The 27231-nt window shown below is 43.6% G+C and overlaps 1 protein-coding gene across 1 annotated transcript in view; it reads left to right on the forward strand.

The window, feature by feature from the left end:
* The first annotated feature begins 5354 nt into the window (after positions 1 to 5354).
* The window catches only part of ttc28 (tetratricopeptide repeat domain 28), a 723607-nt gene continuing 701730 nt past the window's right edge, over positions 5355 to 27231 (forward strand). Inside the window, exon 1 of the mRNA XM_080208201.1 lies at positions 5355 to 5613. Within this exon, the coding sequence (XP_080064327.1) occupies positions 5587 to 5613 (27 nt within the window). The 5' untranslated portion in view covers positions 5355 to 5586. The remainder of the gene's footprint in view (positions 5614 to 27231) is intronic.

Genomic DNA, 27231 nt, shown 5'->3' on the forward strand with positions numbered 1-27231 from the left:
ACTTTGACTGTTGGAAGACAGTGGAATAAAACTGCCAAATTAAACAGCAAGTGAACAGAAATGATGACATCCGAGATTTTACACTAGTTCTAGGTGTTGTACTCATCCTTGTAATGACAAAACAATTATTTCTTGAATGTTTTCAAATAAAATGTTCAGTGTGAACAATTTGTGGTTGTTTTGCTGGTGAACTGAGTTCAGAGTCCCGTAACAATTGAGAACGTTTTAGTTTCGCCCTTCTCCAGCACAAATTATTTCAGTATTCAATCATACAGGATCAAAGTCTGCAGTGGAAATTTACATGCTCTCATTGGTACTTTTGCATGCTTTCTTTAATAAACTCAGCTCTGGTATTTACTGGTTATTCAAGATTATCAACAAAGTCTTTTCCACATGCTCTTTTTCCAATCATTAGTAGCCACTGCGTCCAAATTAAAGTATGAATATAGATTTGTTGAAAATATGTCAGAAACTAAAGTGTTCTGATGTTTTATTTACCAGTTTCTATGATTCATGGTTATCATTTGCTATCTTGGAGTGATGTCATTCTTAATATCGCCTGGAAATTCTGCTCCACTTGCAGCACCTGGTTCTGGTCCCTGGTTTTATTTGGCTCTATTGTTCCTCCAGTACAATTAGTTGCACTAAGGACAGTGTGACTCCAGCAATATTATAACGTTCATCAGTTCACATCTTGGGAATCACTGACAGCAACAGGAACATTCTGAGAAGAACCTTAGGGTGTTCCATAAGAGGCCAACATGGGAATTAGGAGCAGAAGTAGACAAATTCAGCCCTTCGAGCCTGCTCAGCCATTCAATCAGATCATGGCTGATCCACCTCCCCACCTGTACCACATATCCCCCTTTTCCTTTCTCTATTAGAAATATATCTATCTCCCTCTCGAAACCATTCAACGATTCAGACTCCATTGTGCTATGGGACAGTGAGTTCCACAAATTTACCAGCCTCTGCGAGAAGCAGTTCCTCCTCATCTCTGTTTTAAATCTACTGCCTTGCAACCTATACCTGTGACCTTTTGTTCTAGATTGCCCCATAAGGGGAAACATTTGGTCTATATTTACGTTAACAATCCCTTTTAAAATTTTATATACCTCAATCAGATCCCTTCTAAACTCTAGCAAATACAAGCCCAAACTTTTTAATCTCTCCTCATATGTCAACTCATTCATCCCTGGAATCAATCTGGTGAACTTCCTCTGAACTGCCTCCAATGCCACTACGTCCTTCCTCAAATAAAGAGACCAAAACTGAACACAATACTCCAGATGTGATCTGACCAACACCCAATACAATTGCAACAACACTTTTATACTCCAGTTCTTTTGCAATAAATGCCAACATCCCATTTGCCTTATTTATTACATACTGCACCTGCATACTGACTTTCTGTGATTCATGAACACAGACAGCCAGATCCCTCTGCCCAGACATATTTTTAATCTGTTTTCCATTTAGGCAATAACTTGCATTTCCATTGTTTTTCTGCAAAAATTGATAATCTCACGCTTATTAAACTCCAACTGCCAAATTTTGGCCTATTCTCTTAGCCTATCTATATCCATCTGTAGAATCTTTATATCCTTTTCACTGCCTGCTTTCCCACCTATTTTTGTATCATCCATAAATTTTGCTATGTTGCCCTCTGTCCCTGCTTGCAGATCATTTATATGGATTGTAAACAGTTGAGGTCCAAGGACCGACCCCTGCACCCAACCAGTTACATTTTATCAGCCAGAGAAGGATCCACTCATTCCGAACCTCTGCTTTCTGTTAGTCAGCCAATCCTCAATCCAACCTCATACTCCACCACCAATCCCCTGCAATCTCACCTTCTGGATCAGTCTTTTATGCAGCACCTTGTCAAACGCCTTCTTGAAGTCTGGGTATACCAAATCCATAGGCTCCCCACTATCCACCTTGTTGCACCCACAAAGAATTCAAGCAAGTTTGTCAAGCATGAGTTTCCCTTCATAAAACCATGCTGACAATGGTGGATTGAGCTTTGTCTTTCCAAATGCCCAGTTATCTCCTGAATGATTGATTCCAGCAATTTCAAGTCCACTGTATATTTATTCGTTGGGATTCTGCTATTCTGAAGTTGTGTTACAGGATGACATTAAAAAATTCTGATGAGAGAACCTATTCTTTATTTTCAATTCTTTCCAATTAGGTTGCTATAGAGAAATATTTCAGTTCCTGCAAATAAACGTTCTTATCTGTGCAGTACGTCACTAGATGGTCCTTGTGTCAAGCATGAGAATTTTTCAATCTTCATTTTCATTGATATTACCTTTCTTCCTTTCCTCTCTGACTTGCACTTGAGTCCTATTAAACATTCCTTCTCATTCTGCCCCACTTTGCCATTCACCCTTTAAAAGTTAAGCTTATATCTGAAAGCATATAGCAAGATATGCTGTTCATCCATGCCAAAAACATTACGAAGATTAGAACCACTAACCATTTCTCTCTCCGTTCAAGCAAAACTCCCTTTGGTAAATGTAAGAATGAGCTGATATTTCTTCAAATATCTAGCTATTGACATTTTTTTAATTGATTGATTGTTTGTAGAATGAATGTAGAGGGGTTTTTTTGCCCTTAAACTACCAGTAGTTGAATATTTTTGCCTTGGGGATCTGGAGCCATCCCCAAACTGGCAACTGTTATTGTCTTTATGTATGTTTTGCCTTTGTGGGTGCCTGAAATACACCACAAGAAAGGGATGAATCTCCTCACCCATTTTAGATGGCTTGCTGGATTGTGTCTGTTGTCCCTGTTCCTGCAAATTCCCTACTAATCCTTTCTGCCTCGTGTTCTAAACCTGTCCACTTTCATTAATCACTAACTCTCCAGGATCTCTTTGCTGTGGCATTCTCCGATGTTCAAAAGCACTTAAAAGGTTGTACAGTCTAGTCACTTGTGTACTAGGCTGAGAGCAACAAACCTGATATGGCACTATAAAAGATGTGTCATGTTATATTTAGCAACAGAAACACATGCAGAATTCTGTGTTAAACACAATACTGTATATCAAAAGATTGCCACCATTATGCACCCTTTTTACACTTGACAGTTGTATCCTGGGTAAGTATGCAGGGAATATGTACAATTTGACCAAATTAAATGGCTGTAACATGGATTGCACAGGTAACCTCATGATGGAGGGTAATATACACTGACATTAATAGCAATTTATTGAATTTTAAAATAGATTTTGGGACTGAAAATTAGCTGTAGTGATGGATTCGACTATGTAAAGAAATGTAAGAACACACAGTGCTGCAACTCCCAGAATAGAAGTGAAAATAATCTTCATTAAACAAAGATTGAGGTGCAGCATCTGGGGTCTGATGGAGAGTTCAGGTATCAGGTTGTCAATCTGAGAGATAGTTTAAAAGGAGTTGAAAGAGTTTGATGGAATACTGGAGGTTTTTGAGGTTTGGGCATTCTGTGGATATTGTTGGGTATTCAAATTGTGGACCCCAGAGGATGTCTCAAAAACCCTGGTTACCTTCATGAGAATTTTGTACTGAATTAATTGCAGATTGTTAGTGCACGCTAATATAAATCATTGTCTGTGATAGGAAATTTTTTTTTAGTTAGCTGATACAGAAGGTAAGATGAATACCAGAGGAGTGTCAACAGTAGCAGAGGACCTTGGCGAGAGAGGTCTATGGGGAGTCTGCCATCTTTTGCAAGGGTTTTTGATGAGCGTGTAAATGTTTGCAGGGGTTCAGGGGATGATGTCATCATTTATAGCATCTTGAGAGACTATCATTATTTACAGGGCACCCTGGGGGAGTGTGTTACCTTTTGCTGGGGATCTCATGGGCATGTGTCATTGTTTGCTAGGGATTTAGAAACACCTGATAACAGTTGCAGCGGCCTAAGGGGAGTGTGATACCATATACAGGAGGTCCTGAACACCCCTTTCAGGTGAAGCAGCTTCAATCTGGTCTAATGCATTTGCTGCTCCCAATACGGTGTACTCTACATCAGAGAGACCAAACATAGACTGGGTGACCGCTTTGCTGAACACCTTCGGTCCGTCCGCAAGCAGGACCCAGACCTTCTTGTCGCTTGCCACTTCAACACACCATCCAGGTCTCCTGTCCACATGTCCATCCTTGGCCTTTTGCACTGTTCTAGCGAATCCCAAGGCAAACTGGAGGAACAGCACCTCATCTTCCATTTGGGCCCTTTACTGCCTTATGAACTGATCATCAAGTCCCAGACCTTCAGACCATGAACTCTCTCCTCCACATTCACCCCATTCCCATTTATTTTGTTTCATCTCATTCATCCATTTTATCATCCTTCTTTCTCACCTTCATTTTCCACTTTCTATTCCAGCTCTCCTTCTTGCCCCCTCCCCACTCTTCAGGGCAACTGCCACATTCATTTGGTGATGGGGTTTATGATTGAGGGTTGGGGCTGCATTGCAGGGGAGGGGGAAATAGTGCTTCAGAGGACAATGTCCTTGAGGTTTGGTGTATTTGATAGTGGGTTATGGCTACATTGGGAAGGGTTAATGGGTTGTGGGGGAAGATGCGGGGTACTCATTGGAGTTGTGGCTATGGAATTATATGAGTTGCTGTGGGATATTTGGGAGGTTATGTGTCGGTGGTTTAATGAGACCATGCGGGTTAGTGTAGGGTATTTGATTGCCCGTTGGGGCATTAGATGATGTGTTTGGGAGAATTAATGGGACTGTTGATGTGGAGTACTTGGGGTTGTGGCTGCAAATAAGGGAATTAATAAGGGGATCAGGGGTTATGGGGAAAAGGCAGGAGAATGGAGATGAGAAAAATATCAGCCATGATTGAATGGCAGAGCAGAATCAATGGGCTGAGTGGCCTAATTCTGCTCCTATGTCTTATGGTCTTATTAGTGAGGAGGTAGATGTTGATGTGGGGTATTTAGTTGAGGCTGAGGATATTGATGCAGGGGTATTTAATTGAGGCTGGGATATTGATGTGGGGTATTTAGCTGAGGCTGGGATATTGATGTGGGGTACTTAGTTGAGGTGGGGATGTTGATGTGGGGCATTTGAGTCAGGAGATACTGATGTGGGGGTATTTATTTGCGTCTGGGACTATTGATGTGGGGTATTTAGATGAGGCTGGGGTATTGATATGGGGAGTATTTAGTTGAGGTTGGGGGTATTTGAGTCTGGGGGTATTTAGTTGAGTCTGAGGGTATTTGCTGAACTCGGGGCTGATTGGTTTGGGGATGTGTTGGGCGGGGGGGGGTCGGGCAGCAGCGCTGAGCGTTTGCAACACGGGATCCCGCAGCCATATCCGTTACATCGCAGAGCCTGAGCAAAGGAAGGACGGATCCTGCTGCTGCCAAAGGGGAAAAGTATGTGGAACAACATGGCGAACTTTTAATAAACGCACAGAGGAGCATCAGAGAGAGAGAGGGAGGGAGAATCCGGGGGGAAGAAGAGGCCGGCTCATTGAGCCCAGTCACTGCAGCTTTTGTCCGAGTGGATGGCGAGATCTGCCGGTGCCGGGACCGGCCAGTGAGCCGCTAACCAGCAGCGCAGTCCAGGAGCCCCGCACCATGACAGCAAACAGCAAGAGAGAGAAGGTGAGTACACTAACTCTGTCTGCACCAACCCCAGCGGCTCACCCTCTCTCCTTTATTCTCTCCCCCTTTATTTGAATCATTAGAAATGTTGACAGAGGGGTGGGGCGAGGAAATCTCAACTTTTGTCCCGAGTTTAAACTTTCCAAAGTGCGGTGTACGTGCATTTCTTTAAAAAAAATAAGAAAGATTTCGACTCGATTCTACTTTTTTTTTAAATGAAGGTTTCGCATCTGAAGGAGCATTTAATGTCCGGCTGATGTGTAACCCGCGTAGGGATTAATTACTGTTACAGAACCAAGTTTTTTTTGTCCCCCCCACCCCTTGCTGTAAGAGAGCTGGAAGGAGTGTGGGGCCTGGGAAGAGTGGAGTGAGTACAGGATTTCTGGCATCGCCCATCTAACACATCCCCCCCAAGCCATTCAGCTACTGCACTCATTAACTTTAACCCCATGATTGTAGCTGGTAACTATCCCCCCCCCCCCCCGCAACTCCATGTGTGTAACAGGGTCCCCCAATCTCCTCACTTAGTCCAGTGGAAGGGAGTTTCGGGGTAAGGGGGGTGGTGCAGAAGGAAATCACCAGCTTTCTTTCCTTCTAACGGTTTCTTATTTTGAAGGCAGGAATGTTCATTTTCAAAAGTGAAGGGGGGGGGGGGGGGGTGGTTGGAAAATAAAACAAAATAATCAAATCCTGGCATTCAGATCTCAGCATCAGGCCAATAAAACCTTATATAGTTTATTACTCTGCATTTCTCACACCTAACACCCTCCCCTCGCAAGTTGCTTTGTTTTTTACAAAAGGAAGGAAAAACAAGAGTGGCCCAAACAATCCAAGGGCCTCATTTGCACTGATTTCTGTTCTCTGTGCTTAAAAACATTTATGCACTAAGATTTATTTGGACCTCAAAGAGGAGATTATACCTCTCAAATCACTACTGTCTATCCTTTTTTTTTAAAGAATTGGTTTTACTTCGTGTTTGTTTATTTGTAATGGGTGCTGGAAGATGTTTGATGTGGTTAACACTCAATGGAGTTGGTTAACACATGATGGTAAAGGATTAAGTTGACGTGGACTATTGCTAGCCCTGGAGAGGGAAGATGTAGGTTCAGACCTTTTACTGTGCTCACTTCATGGTCTGAGCTTTACTGTATGGACGAGCAAACATAGACTGCAGGCTGTGCAACCAGTAGGGAGGTTGGAGCATAGCTCAGGCCCTGCTGCTGCACCTCAGCTTCCATCGTTCGTCCAACTCAGGGAAGAGGTCGCCGACTCTCCACGGTAAATGATGTCGAGGCTGGGCCAACTGGGAAAAATAGGGGTCGTTTGGCTTGAAGGGGGAAAATTACCAATAAGAAAAATGATGCAATCACCACAGTTTGCAGGAAATAACTTGAGCTATCATGTGTTATACATAAAAAAAATATCTTGCCCAGATGTTGAGGATCTTGGAAAAATACAACAAATCTTTGCATCAGTTGGAATCAATGTCTAAGCAGATGAAGCATGTAATCTGTTTAAAGGCTGGATTTGTGCCTTGTGCATTTTCTGGAAAAGTGTTGGACTCCTAGTTTGATTCTCAAGTTCCCCCACCTTGCCCAGCGTACAGTTTGATTTTCACACACAATCCCCCCCCCACCCAGTCATGAGTCCTAATATTTGCTATGGTGCTGTTTTAAAGCTGTGGTTCTTGACCTTTCACAGGTCAGCCAAGTCATTTGACCACACTGGACATTGTTTTACTAAACATAGTGATTTTTTTACAACTGTGACCCACTGCAGAACGTGTTTGACAAATGCTATCCAGAGAATTATTTAGCATTTTGGCACTGATGTATTTGGTGAAAACTTAATTAAGCCAATATAATTTAATAAAAACATTTAATTTAATGTCTTTCTGATGCCCTTAATTATCATCTCAAATTGCTCCAACCATTAGTGACAGAACTGTAACCACTACTTTCTTATGTTTTACAGCTCAGCATACACTCACCAGACTAGGTTTGTTAACTGAGTCTCAACTGCTTAGTGCTATTCACAATCCAAGTAGGCACAATACAGAAATGCCAATCATTTTGATTCAACTTGCCTTCTTCCAACAGAGAGGTTGGGCAGAAGGCCTGTTTTCTGCTCTCTGTTGCTAATAAGCTGGTGAGGGCAGATGTCTGAAGCAGAAACTTGCCATGTCAAGCATTGATGATGAAGCTTTCTTCAATTACCTCGCAGTCTAGTGTGGGCACACTGTATAGGGGTGCCAGGAATTGTGAAGCAATTTAAACGCTTGTGCATATTGAAATTGCATAGTTTGTGAATTGTGAATGCAGATATATCTCCTAAATGTGTTGAATAAACTTGTGAAGAGAGGCTGTATTATAACTGAGGACTCTAGGTGATCTTTCCTGTTAGATCTTGCTGGATCTTACTGCACTTAGTTGTTTACTAAAACAGCCATGTATATTATGTGTCTAATTGTAGTCTTTTTTTTAACTTTCCAGCTGATTTTCAACTTTTGCAGTAAATGGAATGTTGATGTTCCCTGAAGGAACGGGCAGCATGGTGGCACAGTGATTAGCACTGCTGCTTCAGTGCCAAGGACGTGGGTTCAATTCCAGCCTTAGGTCACTGTCTATGTGGAGTTTGCACGTTCTCCCTGTGTAGGTTTCCTCTGGGTGGTCTGGTTTTCTCCCATAGTCCAGAGAAGTGCAGGTTAGGTTGATTGACCATGCTAAATTGACCCGAGTGTCAGCGGATTAATGGGTTCCGGGAGTGGGGCCTGGATGGGATTGTGGTTGGTGCAGACTTGGTGGGTCAAATGGTCTCCTTCTGCACTGTAGGGGTTCTGTGATTCTATGATGTTAGACTCATGTGATGTCATTACTGCTTTCCATTGAATGCATTTATTTTTGGCTGAATGGGGTGATTTTTGTGTCTACTTTTGTACACCATAGAGAATATTTTCTAAACAACAAACCTCCATTTTCAGTTGAGGCAGTTAAGGTTAAATTGCTGCTGTTCTGCTTTAGGCACCAGAGCACACTCTGTCTCCACCTGTGATTTGAAGGGCATTTGTTTACCTTTCAGACAGTGGTCAGTAATGAGCTTTGATTGATTTTGAACCATTTCATCATTTTTATTGGCAGCGTGTGATGTCGGCAGCAGCTGAGAGGCTCAGAAATCTGGTGTCCTTAGAGGTCACTTGTGATAGAAACTCTTTCCTGACATCTTGGAGTCAGAGTTCACATTTTGACCTTTGAACAGTGGGATGAGATGGCAGAGAAGAAAGCTTCAGCCCTTTACTTTCTAATTTGACATTATTATTGGGGTTTAAATGGCATCTTATCGCATCAAAGTATTTTTACAGAATGAAATGCAGTGACTGTTTATGTGGGCCACCACTGAATGCATTCTTCACCATGCAAACAGCATGATTTAGATTGAGAATGTTTAAGAACTATATGTGAAAACTGTGCAATCAAATTTCACCACTAATGTCTTTTTGATTGTCCGTGTGTTCCGGGATTCAATTTATTCCATGTGTATGGAGTTAATTTCACAGTTAAATGGGTGAAGATGCCTTGTCTTTTAACTGTTCTGGGTGGTCTGTCGTTGCCTTTCTCTTTGCTCTAGTTTCTCACATTTTCATTTTTGGAAGGGGTGAAGAAACCATTGGTGGGTGGGATTTAGATAATTGTAGACTTCCTTCAACACGCTTCTGGCACGCAATATGTCAAGGATTGCCATTTCTTTGCAGTTTATAGGGAAGTCGCAGAATGCAAACTTAAAATTTTAAACCGCTTTATTGATTGATAATGTTGGACTATCAATTGAACAAGATGGGAATCAACCTGAGAACTCTCAATTCTATTTTTAACTAAATAATTTTCCCACATTTTCCATTTTCACCATTGGCATAGATTAGAGTACAGTTATGGACTGCATCCACTTCCTCAAACAGCTCTGTGCTGATCCCTTGTTCAGTGATTGCTTCATTTGTGACTTGGCCACACCTCAAGGACCAATTGTTTTTGTTGCTATTACATTATCCTTATCTTGGCGCGAGAAAATCTGTAATTACAATGGAAACCAAATCCCACTTCTTTACGATCTGCCTGACAATTTTTAAACTTTGTGGCAATAACACAACTCCTGCAGTATTAGCCATGTGTTATTCCTTATCAAATCCGTGGCTGCAATTATATAGAGCCTTCATGAGATTGTACCTGGAGATTTGCACCATGTTGTGGCTGCATTACCTAAGGAAAAGATATACTCGCTGTAAAGCGAGTGCAACAAAGACTCACTAAATTAACACCTAGAAGGGAGGGTTTCCCTTTGAGGAGTGTTTAAGTTGACTGAGCCTTTATTCTCTGGAGTTTAGAAGAATGAAAGGTGACCTCATGCTAACGTACAAAATTCTTAGAGTTCAGCAGGACAGATGCAGGAAGGATCATTCCCCTGACTCTGTGTGTGTGTGTGTGTGTGTGTGTGTGTGTGCGCGCGCGTGCAACCAGGGGACACGGTCTCCAAATAAGGAACTGGCCATTTAGGACTGAGGTGAGGAGAAATTTCTTCACTCCAGTGGGTGGTGAATCTTTTGAATCCTATAGCACAGAGGGCTGTGGAGGTTCAGTCGTTGAGTATGTTCAAGACTGAGTTGGATAGATTTCGACATATCTGAAATGATATGGGGATAGGAAACTAATGTGAAGCAGGAGATCTAGCATAATCCCATTGAATGGTGGATCAAGCTCAGCAAGCTGATTGGTCTACTCCTATGCTTTATATTCTTGTGTTGCGCTTTGAGGTTGATAAGCATGTACCTTTTTTATGAGACTTTTAAGTTGATGTTCAACTAACATCCATCAACTCTTTAATAACTCCAATCCTGATGGCTCAAAGGTTAGTCTGCATATTTGGGGGAAGCAGCTACAGCATAAAGACTGGTCCCATCAGCAAAGAATTGGTTAATGTCGGCTGGGGCCATCATCAGGGTGGAATGATGTGCCTCAGCACCTTTGGCTGAAAGGGAAAATTGACCAGAATTCCTGATGACCATTTCCTTGTGGAAATATGGATGTACTGTCACTGTTGGACTAGTCTTCACCGATTACACAGTCTGCCAGTTTTCATTGTCTTTTTTTTTGCAGATGAACAGTAATTATTAGGACAAGGTAAGCAATGGGTGCCCATGGAATTGTACCCAGGTTAAAAAGTCAGAATATTCAGGAGAGGATAGGAGTGGAGAAAAAGGGCAATAAAGTGTGAGGGAGGTAGGGTGGAAGAGAAACTACTCCAACGGTGCCTCATGATACAAAAACAAAAAATGCTGGAAGATCTCAGCAGGTATGACAGCACCTGTGGAGAGAGAATAGAGCCTACATTTCGAGTCTGGATGGCACTTCGTCAGAACTCTAGCTCTGGGACTTTCCCATCCCTCTGCAGTGAACGGAGATTTGGCTGGGCGCCAAATTGTCCGACCTCGCTGCAGCAGGAGCGTGGCGTGATCGGCTGATAAGGTTGCGCCAGTGGTTTAAAGAGGAAACTCTGAAGCCGAAGGCTGACATAACTGCCAATAGTGGGGCGTTTAAAACCAGAGATGTGTAAAATGCCAGAATTGGAGGAGTGCAGAGATCTTGGAACGCTGTAGGGGATGGATGAGGTTGTGGAGAGGAGGGGGACTGGGGCATGGAGAGATTTGTAAACCAAGATATGAATTTTACAATCGAGCTGCCCTCAGAAACTACACAAGCTGTTGCATAGTAGCACTGGTGGAGCTCTGCACTTTAATATCACGATGTACCCACATTCCTCATTACAACATTGCTGAAATTAGGGGCTGAGTAGAGTGCGGAGCATCAAATTTTCTCACTGTCAGGTGCAGATGTTGTAGTCACGATTGGCAACAATAATTTTAGATCATTGGTCCCAGGTGGGAAGCGGAAATTGACAGTTGAGTCTAGAGAGACATCAGCGATGACCCTGATTACATATCCATCTTTAATGTGGCAGGAGTGCCTGAGGTCTGTCACTGCGCCCTTAAACACTTAAATAGTGAGGAATAAAATTAACAAGGGTCAATGACGGAGTGTGTGTTCTCTAAATTACATAGATGTTAGTTTTCTTCCAAATGGTAAGCAATTAAAGTAGCATAAGCACACAAGTGATCATCAAAATGAAAAAGTATTGAAATAATCTGGATTTGTGCAAAAAGGAGTGTGATGTGATGCTTTTTGACAGGTTTATTACAGAGAAGGGAAGATGGAAAGGAGCCAAGAGGAGCAGGAGTTGGTGGGAGGGTGGGGAGAAAGAGAGAGAGAGAAAAGAAGCAAAGGAGGGGGAGGCTGCAGCCCCCTCCCCACTCCCTGCTACCCCCACCATTCCCCCACTCCTTCAATAAGTAGAAAAGCAGATTTTTTTAAAAAAATAAGAAAGCAGTAAAGAGTCATAGAAAGCTTCAGTGTTTCCATGGTAATTAAGTGAAAGGACATCCTGCAGTGTTGCGCTAATTGAAGAGTATATATTATTAAACCTACTGAGAGAAGAAATGCCGGAATTGCACTTGCGAAAGGACAGTATTCAGCTTCTATTAAAATTGCTCTAACTAATTTGCCAGTCATTTGTTAAGTATTCCATGCTTAATGTGATGAGAAGCTCACATGCCGTGGAAAGATGGCAGTGAAACACCCGCTCTTACCAAGTTCCAGATTTCAGGATTGTTTTGACTTTTCTGTCTTGCACACCCAGGCTGGATATTTCATTTCTCTGCTTTTTTTTCTGTTTCCCTGTCAATTGCACCTATTCTATTCTCTAAACAAGAGCACAGGCTCTTGGTCTAAAGGGGGAAGGTTGCCAACTGTACGTCTTTTGGCCAAGCAACCTTTTTTTAAAAATTTAAAACACCGGCAGTGTTTTAAATTTTAAAACTGTCGAGTGAACTCACCTTATGTGGGACTTCAGCTGAAATCTTTAAACCGTGTTCGATTGGAACGTCACGGTGGCACAGTGGTTAGCACTACTGCTCCCACGGTGCCAGGCACCTGGGTTCAATTCCCAGCATGGGTCACTGTCTGTGTGGGGTTTGTACATTCTCCCCGTGTCTGCGTGGGTTTCCTCTGGGTGCTCTGGTTTCCTCCCACAGTGCAAAGAATTGTAGGTTAGGTGCGTAGACAATGCTAAATTCTCCCTCAATGTACCCAAACAGTTGCCGGAGTGTAGCAACTAGGGGATTTTCACATAACTTCATTACAGTGTGAATGTAAGCCTACCTGTGACTAATAAATAAACTTTACTTTATCTCAGTTGCTGAGTCCATTCCTTTTTTAACAGAGAATTTGAGGCCCTGATTTTCCCATCTTTTAAAGTCCTTTCCATGCCTGAGCGACAGGCTGTAGCTGGCAGCTTCCTATCAGTTTTCCAGTAAACCTGCGTTTTCACCCCAGCCTGAATCAGTTATCTACAGCTTGTTTAAGGTTCGAGAAGAGATTTTAATGTACATTCGTACTAAGGTTTTGTTTTCAGTGCAACCACTGCAGTTCTGTGTTGAAGGTACATACCTGCTGCTTCTGGTAAAACACTTATTTACCAGTCCGGTGCCCTTGACAGACGCGAAAGCAAGCCGCACTATGGCTCACGATGGCGCTCCTGCGCAGACATAGTGATGAGCCAAGGACATGACATTGACACTGTCTCTTTCGGTAGCTAACTACTAGATTTATATCCATTGGCTGGATGTTTCAGATGCCAACATGCATTTAATGGCCACAAATTGTCCCTTGCAGAGCTGAAAGCAGCTGGTACTTGTTAGCAAAGTTGTGCCTGGGTGGGATATCAGAAATCTGTCTTGCGATCCGTAAGAAAAATAAGTGACTTCACATAATTGGCCCTGCACAGGAGGAGGCCATTTGGCCCATCCTGCCTGCACTAGTTCTCCAAGTGAGCATTATGGCTCAGTGCTTTCATCATTTCCCCTCTTGAGTGTTCCAGATCGAAGCTGCCTCCACCACACTTCCAGACCGTGCAATCCAGGACCCAACCACTCACGTGGAAAAATGTTTTTTTTTGCAACACGCAAAATTCTTTTGCAAATCACTTGAAATCTGCCCTTTTAATGAGTGGGACCAGATTCTCCCTATCTACGCTGTCCAGTCCACTCTTGACTTGGAACATCTTGATCAAATCTCCCCTTAGCCGCCTTCTCTCCAGCAAATCCTCCGAACTGAAGTTTCGCATCCCCGAGACTGATTCTGTAAGCTTCTTCCGCACTCTTAGAAACAATGGAATTTGGTCAAATTTGCAGTTAATTCTGTGGAGGTCACTCTGGAATTACACAATATAAACGCATGAACTAGGAACAGGAATAGGCCATTCGGCCCTTCGAGCCAGTTCTGCTATGCAATAAGATCGTGGCTGATCTGAATGTGGCTTCAGCTCTACTTTCCTGTCTACTCCCTACAACCTTTCACTCCCTTGTCAATTGAGAATTTATCAAATTCAGTCTTAAAATATTCAGTGACCTTGTCTCCACCACTGCCAGGGGAAGAGATTTCCACTATACAGACCTCTTGGGGAGGGGATGGGGAATAAACCCCCTAATCCTTGAATTAAATGGGAGAATGCTTAATTTAAACCATGTCCTCTGGTTCTCATTTCTCCCTTAAAAAGGAAACATTCTTTTAGCATCTGCCTTATGAAGTCCCCTCAGGATCTTTTGTTTCAGTGAGTTCACCTCTCATTTTTCTATAGGCCTAACCTGTCCAGCCTTTCCTCTTAAGATAAGCCCTTCATCCCAGGAATCCGATAAGTGAACCTTCTCTGAACTGCTAAATTTCTTGGGTAAGGAGACCAAAATGATACACTACTCCTGATGTGCTCCCACCAAAGCTCTGTAGCAAAACTTTTTTTTCCCTGCATTTATTTTCCTTGCAATAAACCACAATATTCTAATCACTTGTTCCTGCAAACTAACATTTTGCAATTCATGTATTAGGACACTTGGTTGTCTTCACCACGAGAGTTCTGCAGTCTGTCTCTATCTAAATAATATACTGCTTTTGTTCTTCTTGTCAAAGTGGACAAGTTCACATTTTCCTATGTGATACTCCCTTCGTCTGCCTAATTTTCACCCACTTACTTAACCTGTTTATATCTCTTTGCAGACTCCTTATGTCCTCTTCACACCTTTCATCTCCTACCTACTTTGGTGTCATCAGCAAATTTATCTACCCGTGTATTCTGTTTCTTTATCCAAATCACAGAAACATAGAAGATAGGAGCAGGAGGAGGCCATTTAGCCCTTCGAGCCTGCTCCGCCATTCATCACTATCAAGGCTGATGGTCCAACTCAATAGCCTAATCCTGCTTTCTCCCAATAGCCTTTGATCCCATTCACCCCAAGTGTTTTTGATGGCGATTGTAAATAGTTGAAGATCCAGTACTGATCCCTGTGCCACTCCACTAGACCCATTTCTCCCTATTCTCTGTTTCTTGTTAGCTAACCAATCTTTCTGTTTATGATAAGGCATTAGCCCTTACACCATAAGCACTTATTTTGTATTGTAACATTTGATATGGCACCTTATAAAATGCAGTTTGGAAACCCCAAATATACCACACCTGCAGGTCTCCCTTATCCATGATACTTCCTTTGGAGCTCTAATAAAGTTTAATGTTTAAGTTTATTTATTAGTGTCACAAGTTGGCTTACGTTAACACTGCAATGAAGTTACTATGAAAATCCCCTAGTTGCCACATTCCGGCGCCTCTTTGGGTACACTGAGGGGGGATTGAGCATGGCAAATACAGCTAACCAGCATGTTTTTCAAACTGTGGGAGGAAACTGGAGCATCTGAGGAAACCCATACAGACATGGGGAGAACATGCAGACTCTGCACAGACAGTGACCCAAGCTGGGAATCGAACCCAGGTCCCTGACGCTGTGAGGCACAGTGCTAAACACTGTCCTCATAAATTAATCAAATATAATTTCTGTGACACAAAACCATGTTGTGTGCCAGCTATAAAATTTGTAACTGAGTAGAATAATAGAAGAATTTTAACATGGACAGTTGTAAAATTCTGAACATGAATACTGGAAAAAAGGGAAACTAAACAATAGCTTCAAAAATGCTGACTCATCTCCTAAAACATTGACAATTCAGGAAGAAGCCAGTAACATAAACTGTGGTGTGCTCAGATTGCCTTCCAGGAAATCTAGATAGGTCAAAACTTGTGGGGAGGGAAAGATTGGGGTGGTGCTGGAGATGGAATTGCAGAAGATTGGGATGGTGCGGGAGAAAGAATTAATTGCTGAAGACTGGGGGGGGTGCGGGAGATGGAATTGCAGAAGATTTGGGGTGGTATTGGATGTGGAATTACTTGTTGAAGACTGGGTTGGTGTTCGAGATGGAATTGCTGAAAGTTCTTGGAAGGTAGATGTCTTTTGAGCGTCTTCAGCTTGGGTGGGGGAAGGGGCTGGCGTGTGTTTTCCTGCAAAATGTTGTGTTAAAATTACTGTTTTGTGAATAATTTAAAGCTTTGCATTTCAGACAATTGATTTTTTTTCAAATGTTTAAAAAGTATAGGAAAAATAAGAGCTATATAGTTTTCAGACCAAACAAGGCTTGACAATTATTTCTTGAAAGTTTACTTCATTCAATCTGTCCTGACACCACATCCGGTTCAGAGACACTTTATTTCCTCCAACCTCTCAATCCAAGAGGCATATTGTCCTACTCCTCCCTGCTCCTCAGATCAAATTAACACTCTTCACATCCTCTGCCCACTCTGCAAATGTCCACGTTGCGGTCTCTCTACTTCTCCGGGACATGCGGTTCTTTTTCTCTCTGTCAGTTAAGGTTGGCATTTGTCCCAGTCTCCACTCACCCTCACTTCCCTCATTACCTTAGTCCATGCTTGAATCTTTTTCTCTCTCTCTCTCTTCCTTCCTCAGTTATGTTGGATAATTCTGCAGTTTGTATGTTTCATCTAAGAATTCCCACTGATGGCACATTGGTGGCACAGTGGTTAGCACTGCTGCCTCACAGCTCCAAGGACCCGGGTTCAATGGAGAGTACAGGAGAGCATGCCAGGAGTAGCACCAGGCACACCTAAAAAAAATGTGGTGTCAACCTGGTGAAGCTACCAAACAGGACTAGCTGAATGCCAAATGGCAAAAACAGCAAGAGATAAACAGAGCTAAGTGATCTCACAGCCACCAGATCAGATCTAAGTGCTGTAGTCCTTCCACAGCCAGTTGAGAATGGTAGCGGACAATTAAACAACTCACTGGAGGAGGAGGCTCCACAAATATCCCAAACCTCAATGATGGAGGAGCCCAGCACATCAGTGCAAAAGATAAGGCTGAAGCATTCACTGCAATCTTCAGCCAGAAGTGCCTCCTCCATGGTCCCCAGCATCTCAGATATCAGTCTCCAGCTAATTTGCTTCACTCCACGTGATATAAAGGATTGTCGAAGGCACTGGATACTGCAAAGGCAATGGGCCCTGATAACATTCCGGCAATAGTCCTGAAGACTTGTGCTGCAGAACTTGCCACTCCCCTGGCCAAGCTCTTCCAGTACAGTTACAACACTGGCATCTACCCAGCAATGTGGAAAATTGCCCAGGTACGTCCTCTACACAAAAAGCAGGACAAATTCAACGTGGCCAATTATCATCCAATCAGTCTACTCTCAATCATCAGTAAAGTGATGGAAGGGGTCAGCAACAGTGCTATCAAGCAGCACTTACTCAGCAATAACCTGCTCAGTGATGGCCAGTTTGGGTTTTGCCCGGATCACTCAGCTCCTGACTTCATTACCTATCTGTTATTTGCAAGGCACAAGTCAGGAGTGTGAAGGAATACTCCCCACTTGCCTAACAGCACTCAAGCTTGACACCATCCAGGACAAAGCAGCCCGCTTGATTGGCACCACATCTACAAACATTCAATCCCTCCACCACCGACACTCAGTAGCAGCAGTGTGTACTGTCTACAAGATGCATTGCAGCAATTCACCAAAGATTCTTAGACAGCACCTTCCAAACCCACGACCACTTCCATCTGGAAGGAAAAGGGCAGCAGATAAATGGGAACACTACCACCTGCAAGTTCCCCTCCAAGCCACTCACCAACCTGACTTGGAAATATATTGCCGTTCCTTCGCAGTCACTGGGTCAAAATCCTGGAATTCCCTCCCTCACAACATTGTGGGTCAACCCACAGAACACGGACTGCAGCGATTCAAGAAGGCAGCTCACCACCGCTTTTTCTCAAGGACAACTAGGGATGGGCAATAAATGCTGGCCAGCCAGTGATGCCCATGTCCCATGAATGAATATAAAAAAAATCCTGGTCTTGGGTGACAGTGTGGTGTTTGTATATTCTCCCTGTGTCTGCGTGTGTTTCCTCCAGGTGCTCCGGTTTCCTCCCATAGTCCAAAGTTGTGCAGGTTAGGGGGATTGTCCATGCTACGTTGCCCCTTAGCATCCCAAGATGTGCAGATTAAATGGATCAGCCATGGAAAATGCGCGGGATAGGGCGAGGGGGATGGCTTGGGATAAGATACTGTCATGCAACAGTGCAGACTCATTGGGCTGAATGGCCTCTTCTGTACTATATGGATTCTATTCTATGAGAATCACTTTGGCTTTCAACAAGCCAAAGTTATGAACCAAGTTAAGAGTGATGGTGAGATGGAAATGAGTGGATTATACAGAAGCAGCACTGAGTGGAGAGTTACTTGGTTTTAGTCAGGACTTATGAGTGAGCCTCCAGAATGCTGACAGGCTCAAACATGGACAACTGGCATGAATGCACATAGGCAAGGTGCACCCTTAAAGTACAGGAAAAGTTTGGGATATAAAGTTGAAAGATCTCTGGATCAGTGTAGATTCATTATCCAACACATCCAATCTCTACCAAACAGCAATGAACAAAGCGAGCAATGATGAATCAAAGAGCAATAAGACCATAAGATATAGGAGCAGGATTGGGCCATTTGTCCCATCAAGTCTGCTCCACCATTCAATCATGGTTGATTTGTTTCTCAGCCTCATTCTCCCACCTTTTCCCCCTTAACCTTGATCTCCTTACCAATGAAGAACCTGTCTATCTCTGTCTTAATGACCTGGCCTCCACAGCCTTCCGTGGCAATGAATTCCATAAATTTCACCATCATCTGGTTGAAGAAATTCCTCTTCATCTCGGTTCTAAAGGGTCGTTCTTTTACTCTGAGGCTAAAACCCTCGAATCCTACTCTCTTTTACTAATGGAAGCATCTTCCCCACGTCCAATCTATCCAGGCCTTTCAATATTCTGCAAGTTTTGATGGGATCCCTCCCTCATCCTTCTAAACTCCATCAAATACAGACTCAGAGTTCTCAAGACTCAATGCCCTAAGAGTATATGTTCAAGCTCGATAATGCTATGGTCAGGCCTCATCATTCTGTTTACAGGTGAGGTCACTGAGACACAAGGAAGGGAGTTCAGAGAAGACTGACAAAGTTAATCTGTTGTATTAGAGATCTGAGGAATGGAAAAGGCTCTCTTCAGTTTTGAAATGAGGTAGCTGAGAGGTGACAGTGCAGAGGTTTATAAAATAGCAAATAATACAAAAAAAAGTGGAAAATTACTTCTGATTTAATTGTGATGATTGAGGTGACATGTGTTTGAGCTAATTAAAAGTAAGTTTGAGACTGTTCAGCTCAAACTTATTTGAATGTAAAAAATGGAGTGGACTTCTTTGCAGAGCAATCAGAAACAAGAACTATAGTAATTTAAATGGATGCTGCAGTGGGGGTCCCTTTGGATCGATGGTCGAGATGGACTGAATAAATTCTCCCCTTCTGTTTATTATGTGAAGGGTTATGGCGCCAAATCACTTGGATTTTTCTTCCAATTTTTGTTTCTTTTTAACTGATTCTTATAATTTTTAATTGCTTTGCTGTAACAGTCTCCTGTATTTGAATGCCAAAGTTTCATCATTTGAAATCCATACTTCGAGCATTTGCACTCCCTGCTTAGTTTGGCAAATGTTAACAATCCCTAGAATTGGGTGAAGTGCCAAGACGTATTTAGCAGCCAGGCGACCACCGAGGTTGTCAGGAGGAAGGGAGAAGATTAGGCAAAGTAGTGATTAGGTGACAGTCTTAAAAACCTGTAGATTCTACGAGGGACAAAAAACCGTGGTGCTAGGTTTGAGCAGAGAGCTACGTGATAAGTCTTGCTTTCAGCACATTGAGGAGCGAGGATGGTGAATTTTAAGCTGAGAAGGAACAAAAGAAAAATGTTCAGAGCACCACTGACCAATGGAGTTCGCTGTAGGCTGCTTTGAGCTGTTTGGTTTGTGCATGGACTTCTAGCTATTGTTAGGGGTTGTCTGATTTATCCCAGGAGTCCGGTGGTTGTATGAAACGTGCTAGCAGAAAACTAGCACAATGAGACTATTGGGGAAAGTAATTAAAATCTGCTATCACTACCAGATTTGCTTGATAAGTTCTACCATTTAAGGTGCCAGTAGTACAGTGGCAGGATATAGCAGCTGAAATTGCAGCTTGCAATGTGCAGATACAGCTGATACTCAGTTGATCTGGGAACTCCAGTTTGTGATTGCAATGCTTTTGCTCAGCTACATCTGGCTAATTCCTGAACTCTGAACCAAATCAGTCGCTTGCACTGAACGCTAATTAGCTTATTAAAACATCTTGTTTTCCCCCTCCTCCTGAGTATTGAGTTGGGGAAGTCTTGTTCATTTTTAAATATATCCACAGCCTCTCTGAGGAAGGGAAGCGAGTTTCTTGATTGATAAGGGGATCAGGGGTTAAGGAGAAAAGGCAGGAGAATGGGGATAAGAAAAATATCAGCTGTGATTGAATGGCGGAGCGGACTCGATGGGCCAAGTGGCCTAATCCTGCTCCCATGTCTTATGGAGTTGTCGTACTCCATTCCTCTCCGTCTATATTATTATCAGAGCTCTTCTTTCTGCCACTGCCCCTAATCTTCAGCACCCTCTCTCATGACTCCCTCATCTTGTAACCTCTCACCTTTTACTTCAAAAATCGCCCTTTCTAAAAATAAAACACGTTTTCTGGCCGCACTCAACCAGAAAATCCCACTCTAGGTCAATGGACCTTTGCATTGTCCGCGCCTGCCCACTATCATTCCCATGGCAGCCGGGAAAGGAAAATTCCCTTGTTGTTATCAGCGTGCTTTCAGTCTTTTCTGCTTAGTTTTCCAATTTCTGATTGGAGTTGCTTTTTATAAAGTGCTTTGGAACATTGCAGAAGGAATGTTCTATGTGTGCATTTTATTATTGAAAACTGTGGGTCTGGTATTCAAAGTTTGACTGTGAACCATTGGCCATCAGTTATCTGATTATAATGAAGCAATTTACTTCATATTGCAAAGAAACAGGCCACATGAGCCTCTTCTATCCTGCTTCATCAACATGCCGTTCTATTCATTTATCCCTCATGTGTTTATCTATGTTCCTCGTTCATGGGCGTCACTGGCTGGCCAGCATTTATTGCCCATCCCCAGTTGCCCTTGAAAAAGTGGTGGTGAGCTGCCTTCTTGAATTGCTGCAATTCATGTGCTGTGGGTTGACCCACAATGCCGTCAGGGAGGGAATTATATACGCTAATGCAGTTGATAAAATAGGGAAAGACAACTATAATTGGGAAGAAAGGATTATTTGTCAGTTGCTGAGATTTCTTTACAGCTTCCTGACCTGTGAGTGCAAGGAGAAGCAATGGATGAGTTACCCAAGTACAGAGTATTCCAGACTTGGATGAATGTCAACTTCATAGAAAGAGCTGGATTCCGGGGAAGTGCCGGAAGATTGGAAAACGGCTAATGTTATGCCGTTGTTTAAGAAGGGTGCCAGGCAAAAGGCGGGGAATTATAGGCTGGTTAGTTTAACGTCTGTGGTAGGTAAAATGTTAGAATCCGTCATTAAGGAGGAAATTGCGAGGCATCTTGAAGGGAATTGCTTGATAGGGCGGACGCAACACGGTTTCGTTAAAGGGAAGTCGTGTCTGACAAATTTACTGGAGTTCTATGAGGATGTGTCTAGGGCAGTGGATAGAGGAGAGCCGGTGGATGTGGTGTTTCTGGATTTTCAGAAGGCGTTTGACAAGGTACCTCACAAGAGGTTATTGCAGAAGGTCAGGGGACATGGAGTTGGGGGTAGGGTGTTAGCGTGGATAGAGGATTGGTTGTCAAATAGGAGGCAGAGAGTGGGGGTCAATGGGTGCTATTCGGATTGGCGGTTGGTGAGTAGTGGGGTGCCCCAGGGGTCGGTGCTGGGGCCTCAGCTATTTACCGTTTATATAGATGATCTGGAGGAGGGAACCGAGTGCAGGGTGTCGAAATTTGCTGATGACACCAAGATTGGGGGAAAGGCAAATTGTGCGGAGGGTGTGGAGAGTCTGCAGAAGGATCTAGATAGGCTGGGCGAATGGGCCAGGAAATGGCAAATGGAATTTAATGTTGGCAAGTGTGAGGTGGTCCACTTTGGTAGGAAGAATGGTAGGAAGGACTATTACTTACGTGGTGAAAAACTGCAGCAGGCGACGGTGCAGAGGGACCTCGGGGTCCTTGTGCATGAGTCGCAAAAACCCAGCTTGCAGGTGCAGCAGGTGGTCAGGAAGGCAAATGGGATGCTGGCCTTCATAGCGAGGGGGATTGAATATAAAAGTAGGGAGGTCTTGCTGCAGCTGTATAGGGCATTGGTGAGGCCGCAGCTGGAGTACTGTGTGCAGTTTTGGGCGCCGCACCTGCGCAAGGATATTTTAGCCCTGGAGGGAGTGCAGAGGAGGTTTACTAGGCTGATACCGGAGTTGAGGGGATTGAGCTATGAGGAGAGGCTGAATAAACTGGGCTTGTACTCGTTAGAGTTTAGAAGAATGAGGGGAGATCTCATTGAGACGTATAAGATGATGAATGGGATGGATAGGATAGAGGTGGAGAGACTCTTCCCGCTCAAAAAAGACAGTAGGACTAGGGGGCACAGCCTCAAGATAAAGGGGAGGTGGTTTAGAACGGAGTTGAGGAGGAACTTCTTCACTCAAAGGGTGGTGAATCTCTGGAATTCTCTGCCCGTTGAAGTGGTGGAGGCTGCCTCGCTAAATATTTTTAAGAAGCGGGTTGATGGGTTCTTGATAAGAGAGGGGATTAAGGGTTATGGGGAGAGGGCGGGAAAGTGGAACTGAGCCACGACAGATCAGCCATGATCTTATTGAATGGCGGGGCAGGCTCGAAGGGCTAGATGGCCTACTCCTGCTCCTATTTCTTATGTTCTTATGTTCTTATCTTGGTTGTGGGGAAATAATGGATTTGGTAAGAAAGAGAAACTCTGTTTCTTGGAGGTGATTTGAACAAAGGAGTTATTGCAGGATTTGAGTTCAAAAGTGAGAGTGAAATCCAAAATGTTAGTGGAGGAAGAAAGGTTAAAGTCGGAATCAAAGGCTGGGAGCAAGATCCATGTAATACTGAGCTAGATTTTATCATAGAGATGAACAATAGCATTTGCTGCTGACCTCAAAGAAAGCTGTACACAAAGGCCCAGAAATGTCTGTTACATTGACCACCCCCTCTTTCCCAATGGCTTTTTAACCTTGTCGTCAAGTCAGTGACTCCCCAGGTATGTGCAACAGCAGTGAAGTCAGCAGGCAGCCAATGACATTGAAGTATTCTCACAGACAGCAAACCAGGAAGTTAATAGTACTTTGTCCTCCACTTTTAAATTCCATTTTTCAGGTAGCAGAATAAAAGATTGTATGATTGTTTCAGAAGTTAAAATATCAATGATTTTTTAATTATAATTTTTAACAAAGTCATTAACGGATAAATTCCACATTCCGAAACTACAAAATACTGGGATACTGAGGGTGTTTAGTAGTGAATATGAAGTGAGTATGCTGTTAAAAGCCCAGCTGTACCTTATTTGACAAGGTATAACCTGTTCAAGGATTTTTACAGTGGGATTGAGTTGAAGAGTTTGAACAGAGGGGAGTACGGTAGGATGAGAGAAGAATTGGCGAATGTGGGCTGGGGGAGCGCGTTGGAAGGTAGGTCTGCTGAGGAGCAGTGGAGGATCTTTAAGGAGATCTTCCTTGGTGCTCAGCGGAAATTTATTCTGATGGTCAAAAAGGACCATAGGAGGAGAGGTAATAAGCCGTGGATAACGAAGGAGGTGAAGGAAAGTGTTAAATTAAAAGCGGAGGCGTTTAGAGTAGCTAAGAGTAGTGGGCGAGAAGAGGATTGGGAGAGGTATAAATGTCAACAAAGATTGACAAAGTTGTTGATAAAGGAGGGTAGGAGAAACTATGAAGCTGGGCTAGTGCTTAATATAAAAAAGGATAGCAAGAGTTTTTATAAATATATTAAAAGGAAGAGGCTGGCTGGGGTGAACGTTGGTCCCTTAGAGGATGAGAAGGGGGACTTAGTGGTAGGGGATGGGGATATGGCGGAGGTCTTGAATAACTTTTTTGTTTCAGTCTTCACGGAGGAGGACGTGAATAATTTGCCGGATGTTAGAGATGGAAAGGTGGTAGGACTGGAGGGTCTCGATGACATTACTGTTACTAGAGAGGTGGTGCTCGACATACTGAAGGGGCTGATTGTGGACAAGTCCCCAGGACCGGATGGAATGCATCCGAGGGTCCTGAAAGAAATGGCGGAGGTGATAGTGGATGCCTTGGTGGTTATTTTCCAGATGTTGCTGGATTCTGGGGAAGTGCCGGATGATTGGAAAACGGCTAATGTTATGCCGTTGTTTAAGAAGGGTGCCAGGCAAAAGGCGGGGAATTATAGGCCTGTTAGTTTAACGTCTGTGGTAGGTAAAATGTTAGAATCTGTCATCAAGGAGGAAATAGCGAGGCATCTTGAGGGGAACTGCTTGATAGAGCAGACGCAGCACGGTTTCCTTAAAGGGAAGTCGTGTCTGACAAATTTACTGGAGTTCTATGAGGATGTGTCTCGGGCGGTGGATAGAGGAGAGCCGGTGGATGTGGTCTTCCTGGATTTTCAGAAGGCGTTTGACAAGGTACCTCACAAGAGGTTATTACAGAAGGTCAGGGGGCATGGAGTTGGGGGTAGGGTGTTAGCGTGGATAGAGGACTGGTTGTCAAATAGGAGGCAGAGAGTGGGGGTCAATGGGTGCTATTCGGATTGACGGATGGTGACTAGTGGAGTGCCCCAGGGGTCGGTGCTGGGGCCTCAGCTATTTACCATTTATATAGATGATCTGGAGGAGGGAACCGAGTGTAGGGTGTCGAAATTTGCTGATGACACCAAAATTGGTGGAAAGGCAAATTGTGTGGAGGGTGTGGAGAGTCTACAGAAGGATCTAGATAGGCTGGGCGAATGGGCCAGGAAATGGCAAATGGAATTTAATGTTGGTAAGTGCGAGGTGGTCCACTTTGGTAGGAATAATGGTAGGAAGGATTATCACTTACGTGGAGAAAAACTGCAGCAGGCGACGGTGCAGAGGGACCTCGTGGTCCTTGTGCATGAGTCGCAAAAACCCAGCTTGCAGGTGCAGCAGGTGGTCAGGAAGGCAAATGGGATGCTGGCTTTCATCGCGAGGGGGATTGAATATAAAAGTAGGGAGGTCTTGCTGCGGCTGTATAGGGCATTGGTGAGGCTGCAGCTGGAGTACTGTGTGCAGTTTTGGGCGCCGTACTTACGCAAGGATATTTTAGCCTTGGAGGGAGTGCAGAGGAGGTTTACTAGGCTGATTCCGGAGTTGAGGGGGTTGAGCTATGAGGAGAGGCTGAATAGATTAGGCTTGTACTCGTTAGAGTTTAGAAGAATGAGGGGAGATCTCATTGAGACGTATAAGATGATGAATGGGATGGATAGGATAGAGGTGGAGAGACTCTTCCCGCTCAGAAAGGATAGTAGGACTAGGGGGCACAGCCTCAAGATAAAGGGGGGGGCGGTTTAGAACAGAGTTGAGGAGGAACTTCTTCACTCAAAGGGTGGTGAATCTCTGGAATTCTCTGCCCGTTGAAGTGGTGGAGGCTACCTCGCTAAATATTTTTAAGACGCGGGTTGATGGGTTTTTGATGAGAGAGGGGATTAAGGGTTATGGGGAGAGGGCGGGAAAGTGGAACTGAGCCACGACAGATCAGTCATGATCTTATTGAATGGCGGGGCAGGCTCGAAGGCCTAGCTGGCCTACTCCTGCTCCTATTTCTTATGTTCTTATGTTCTAAGAGTGGCAACTTTCATTAGTTCATTAATTGTTTTGAGATTGGAACCTGGGGCTGGTGATCTCAATCGCACACCCTCTGGAAGAATGTAGAATCACTGACAGTGACTTTTGGATTCCTGTGTTGTCCTGCGCATAGGTAGACCCCAGAAGTTGCTGTTAATTTCAGTGGGGTAATGATGGTGAGCATTGGCAGTTTTGTGCTTTGGTTGTAAAGCTTGGACTATTATTTTACCTGAAGGAGTTGGACTAAGAGTGAATCAGTTCTTGGTTTCCATGTTCCTGCTAGTAAGATATTTCACATCGTAGAAAAGAGAAAGCTGTAATTCATTGGAATTAACTTGATTCTATGATCAATTTGTTGTGTTTTAATTACATTGAAATGATGAACATGTTCCTCAACTGAGTAAACTGTGCCATCTTAGGACATAAAGGAGTGTATATCATCAGGAGGCTCACATTCATCTAAGAATATGATGGAAACCTTCATCTTATGCACAGGGGGTGTTACAGTGACATCACTGGATACCACATTTATGTTGTCTAACTTAAAAGCAGAAAATGCTGGCAGTACTCGGCAGGTCAGGCAGCATCTGTGGAGAGAGAACCAGTTAACCTTTCAGGTCAATGACCTTTCAGCACAAGTCTTGTCTTCCCACACAAATGGGGATAGGTCACTGTTTTGGTTAGGAATATTGTGTGTTGTTAAGAGTGACATTAATGGTCCACAAACCAGGTTGCGAATCCACTTGCATATAAATCAGAATGCATAACTGTTCCTTTTGATGCAGGGTGGCACATTGGTTTGCACTGCTGCCTCACAGCACAAAGGACCCGGGTTCAATTCCGGATCCAGGTCACTGCCTTCGTGGAGTTTGCACGTTCTCCCCATGTCTGTGTGGGTTTCCTACAGGTGCTCCGGTTTTCTCTCACACTCCAGAGATATGCAGGTTAGGTTGCCTGGCCATGCTAAATTGCTCCTTGGTGTCAGCAGGAACTAGCAAGTTAAATAAATGGGGTTACAGGGAGGGGGCCTGGGTGGAACTGTGGTCATTGCAGACTCAATGGGCCAAATGGCCTCCTTCTGCACTGTAGGGATGCTATGATATGTCTTGCAGGAAGGAGGTGACTAGCAAAAAAAAAGGTGAAATATTTTTTGCATTTTGGTTTAGAAAGAAAGCCTCCTGCTTTTCTCTGACTTGACTTAAGATCAAGAGCTAGTTCCGAACAGCTTGGTTGGAGACTGATTTGGCAGGCTTTAACTGTCTGCCATTCTTGACTTTTCTCACACACACCCCTACGCTTTTATCCCTTTCTGTTGGCCCACACAATGATTTTGCCATTGTACCCAGCCCCGACTGGGATAAAGTGAGAAGCCAAGCATTTGATAGTGAGTCAAATTGCT

This window comes from Carcharhinus amblyrhynchos, chromosome 20, assembly GCF_965287045.1.
Source record: "Carcharhinus amblyrhynchos chromosome 20, sCarAmb.v2.hapA, whole genome shotgun sequence".
NCBI classification, from domain to species: Eukaryota; Metazoa; Chordata; class Chondrichthyes; order Carcharhiniformes; family Carcharhinidae; genus Carcharhinus; species Carcharhinus amblyrhynchos.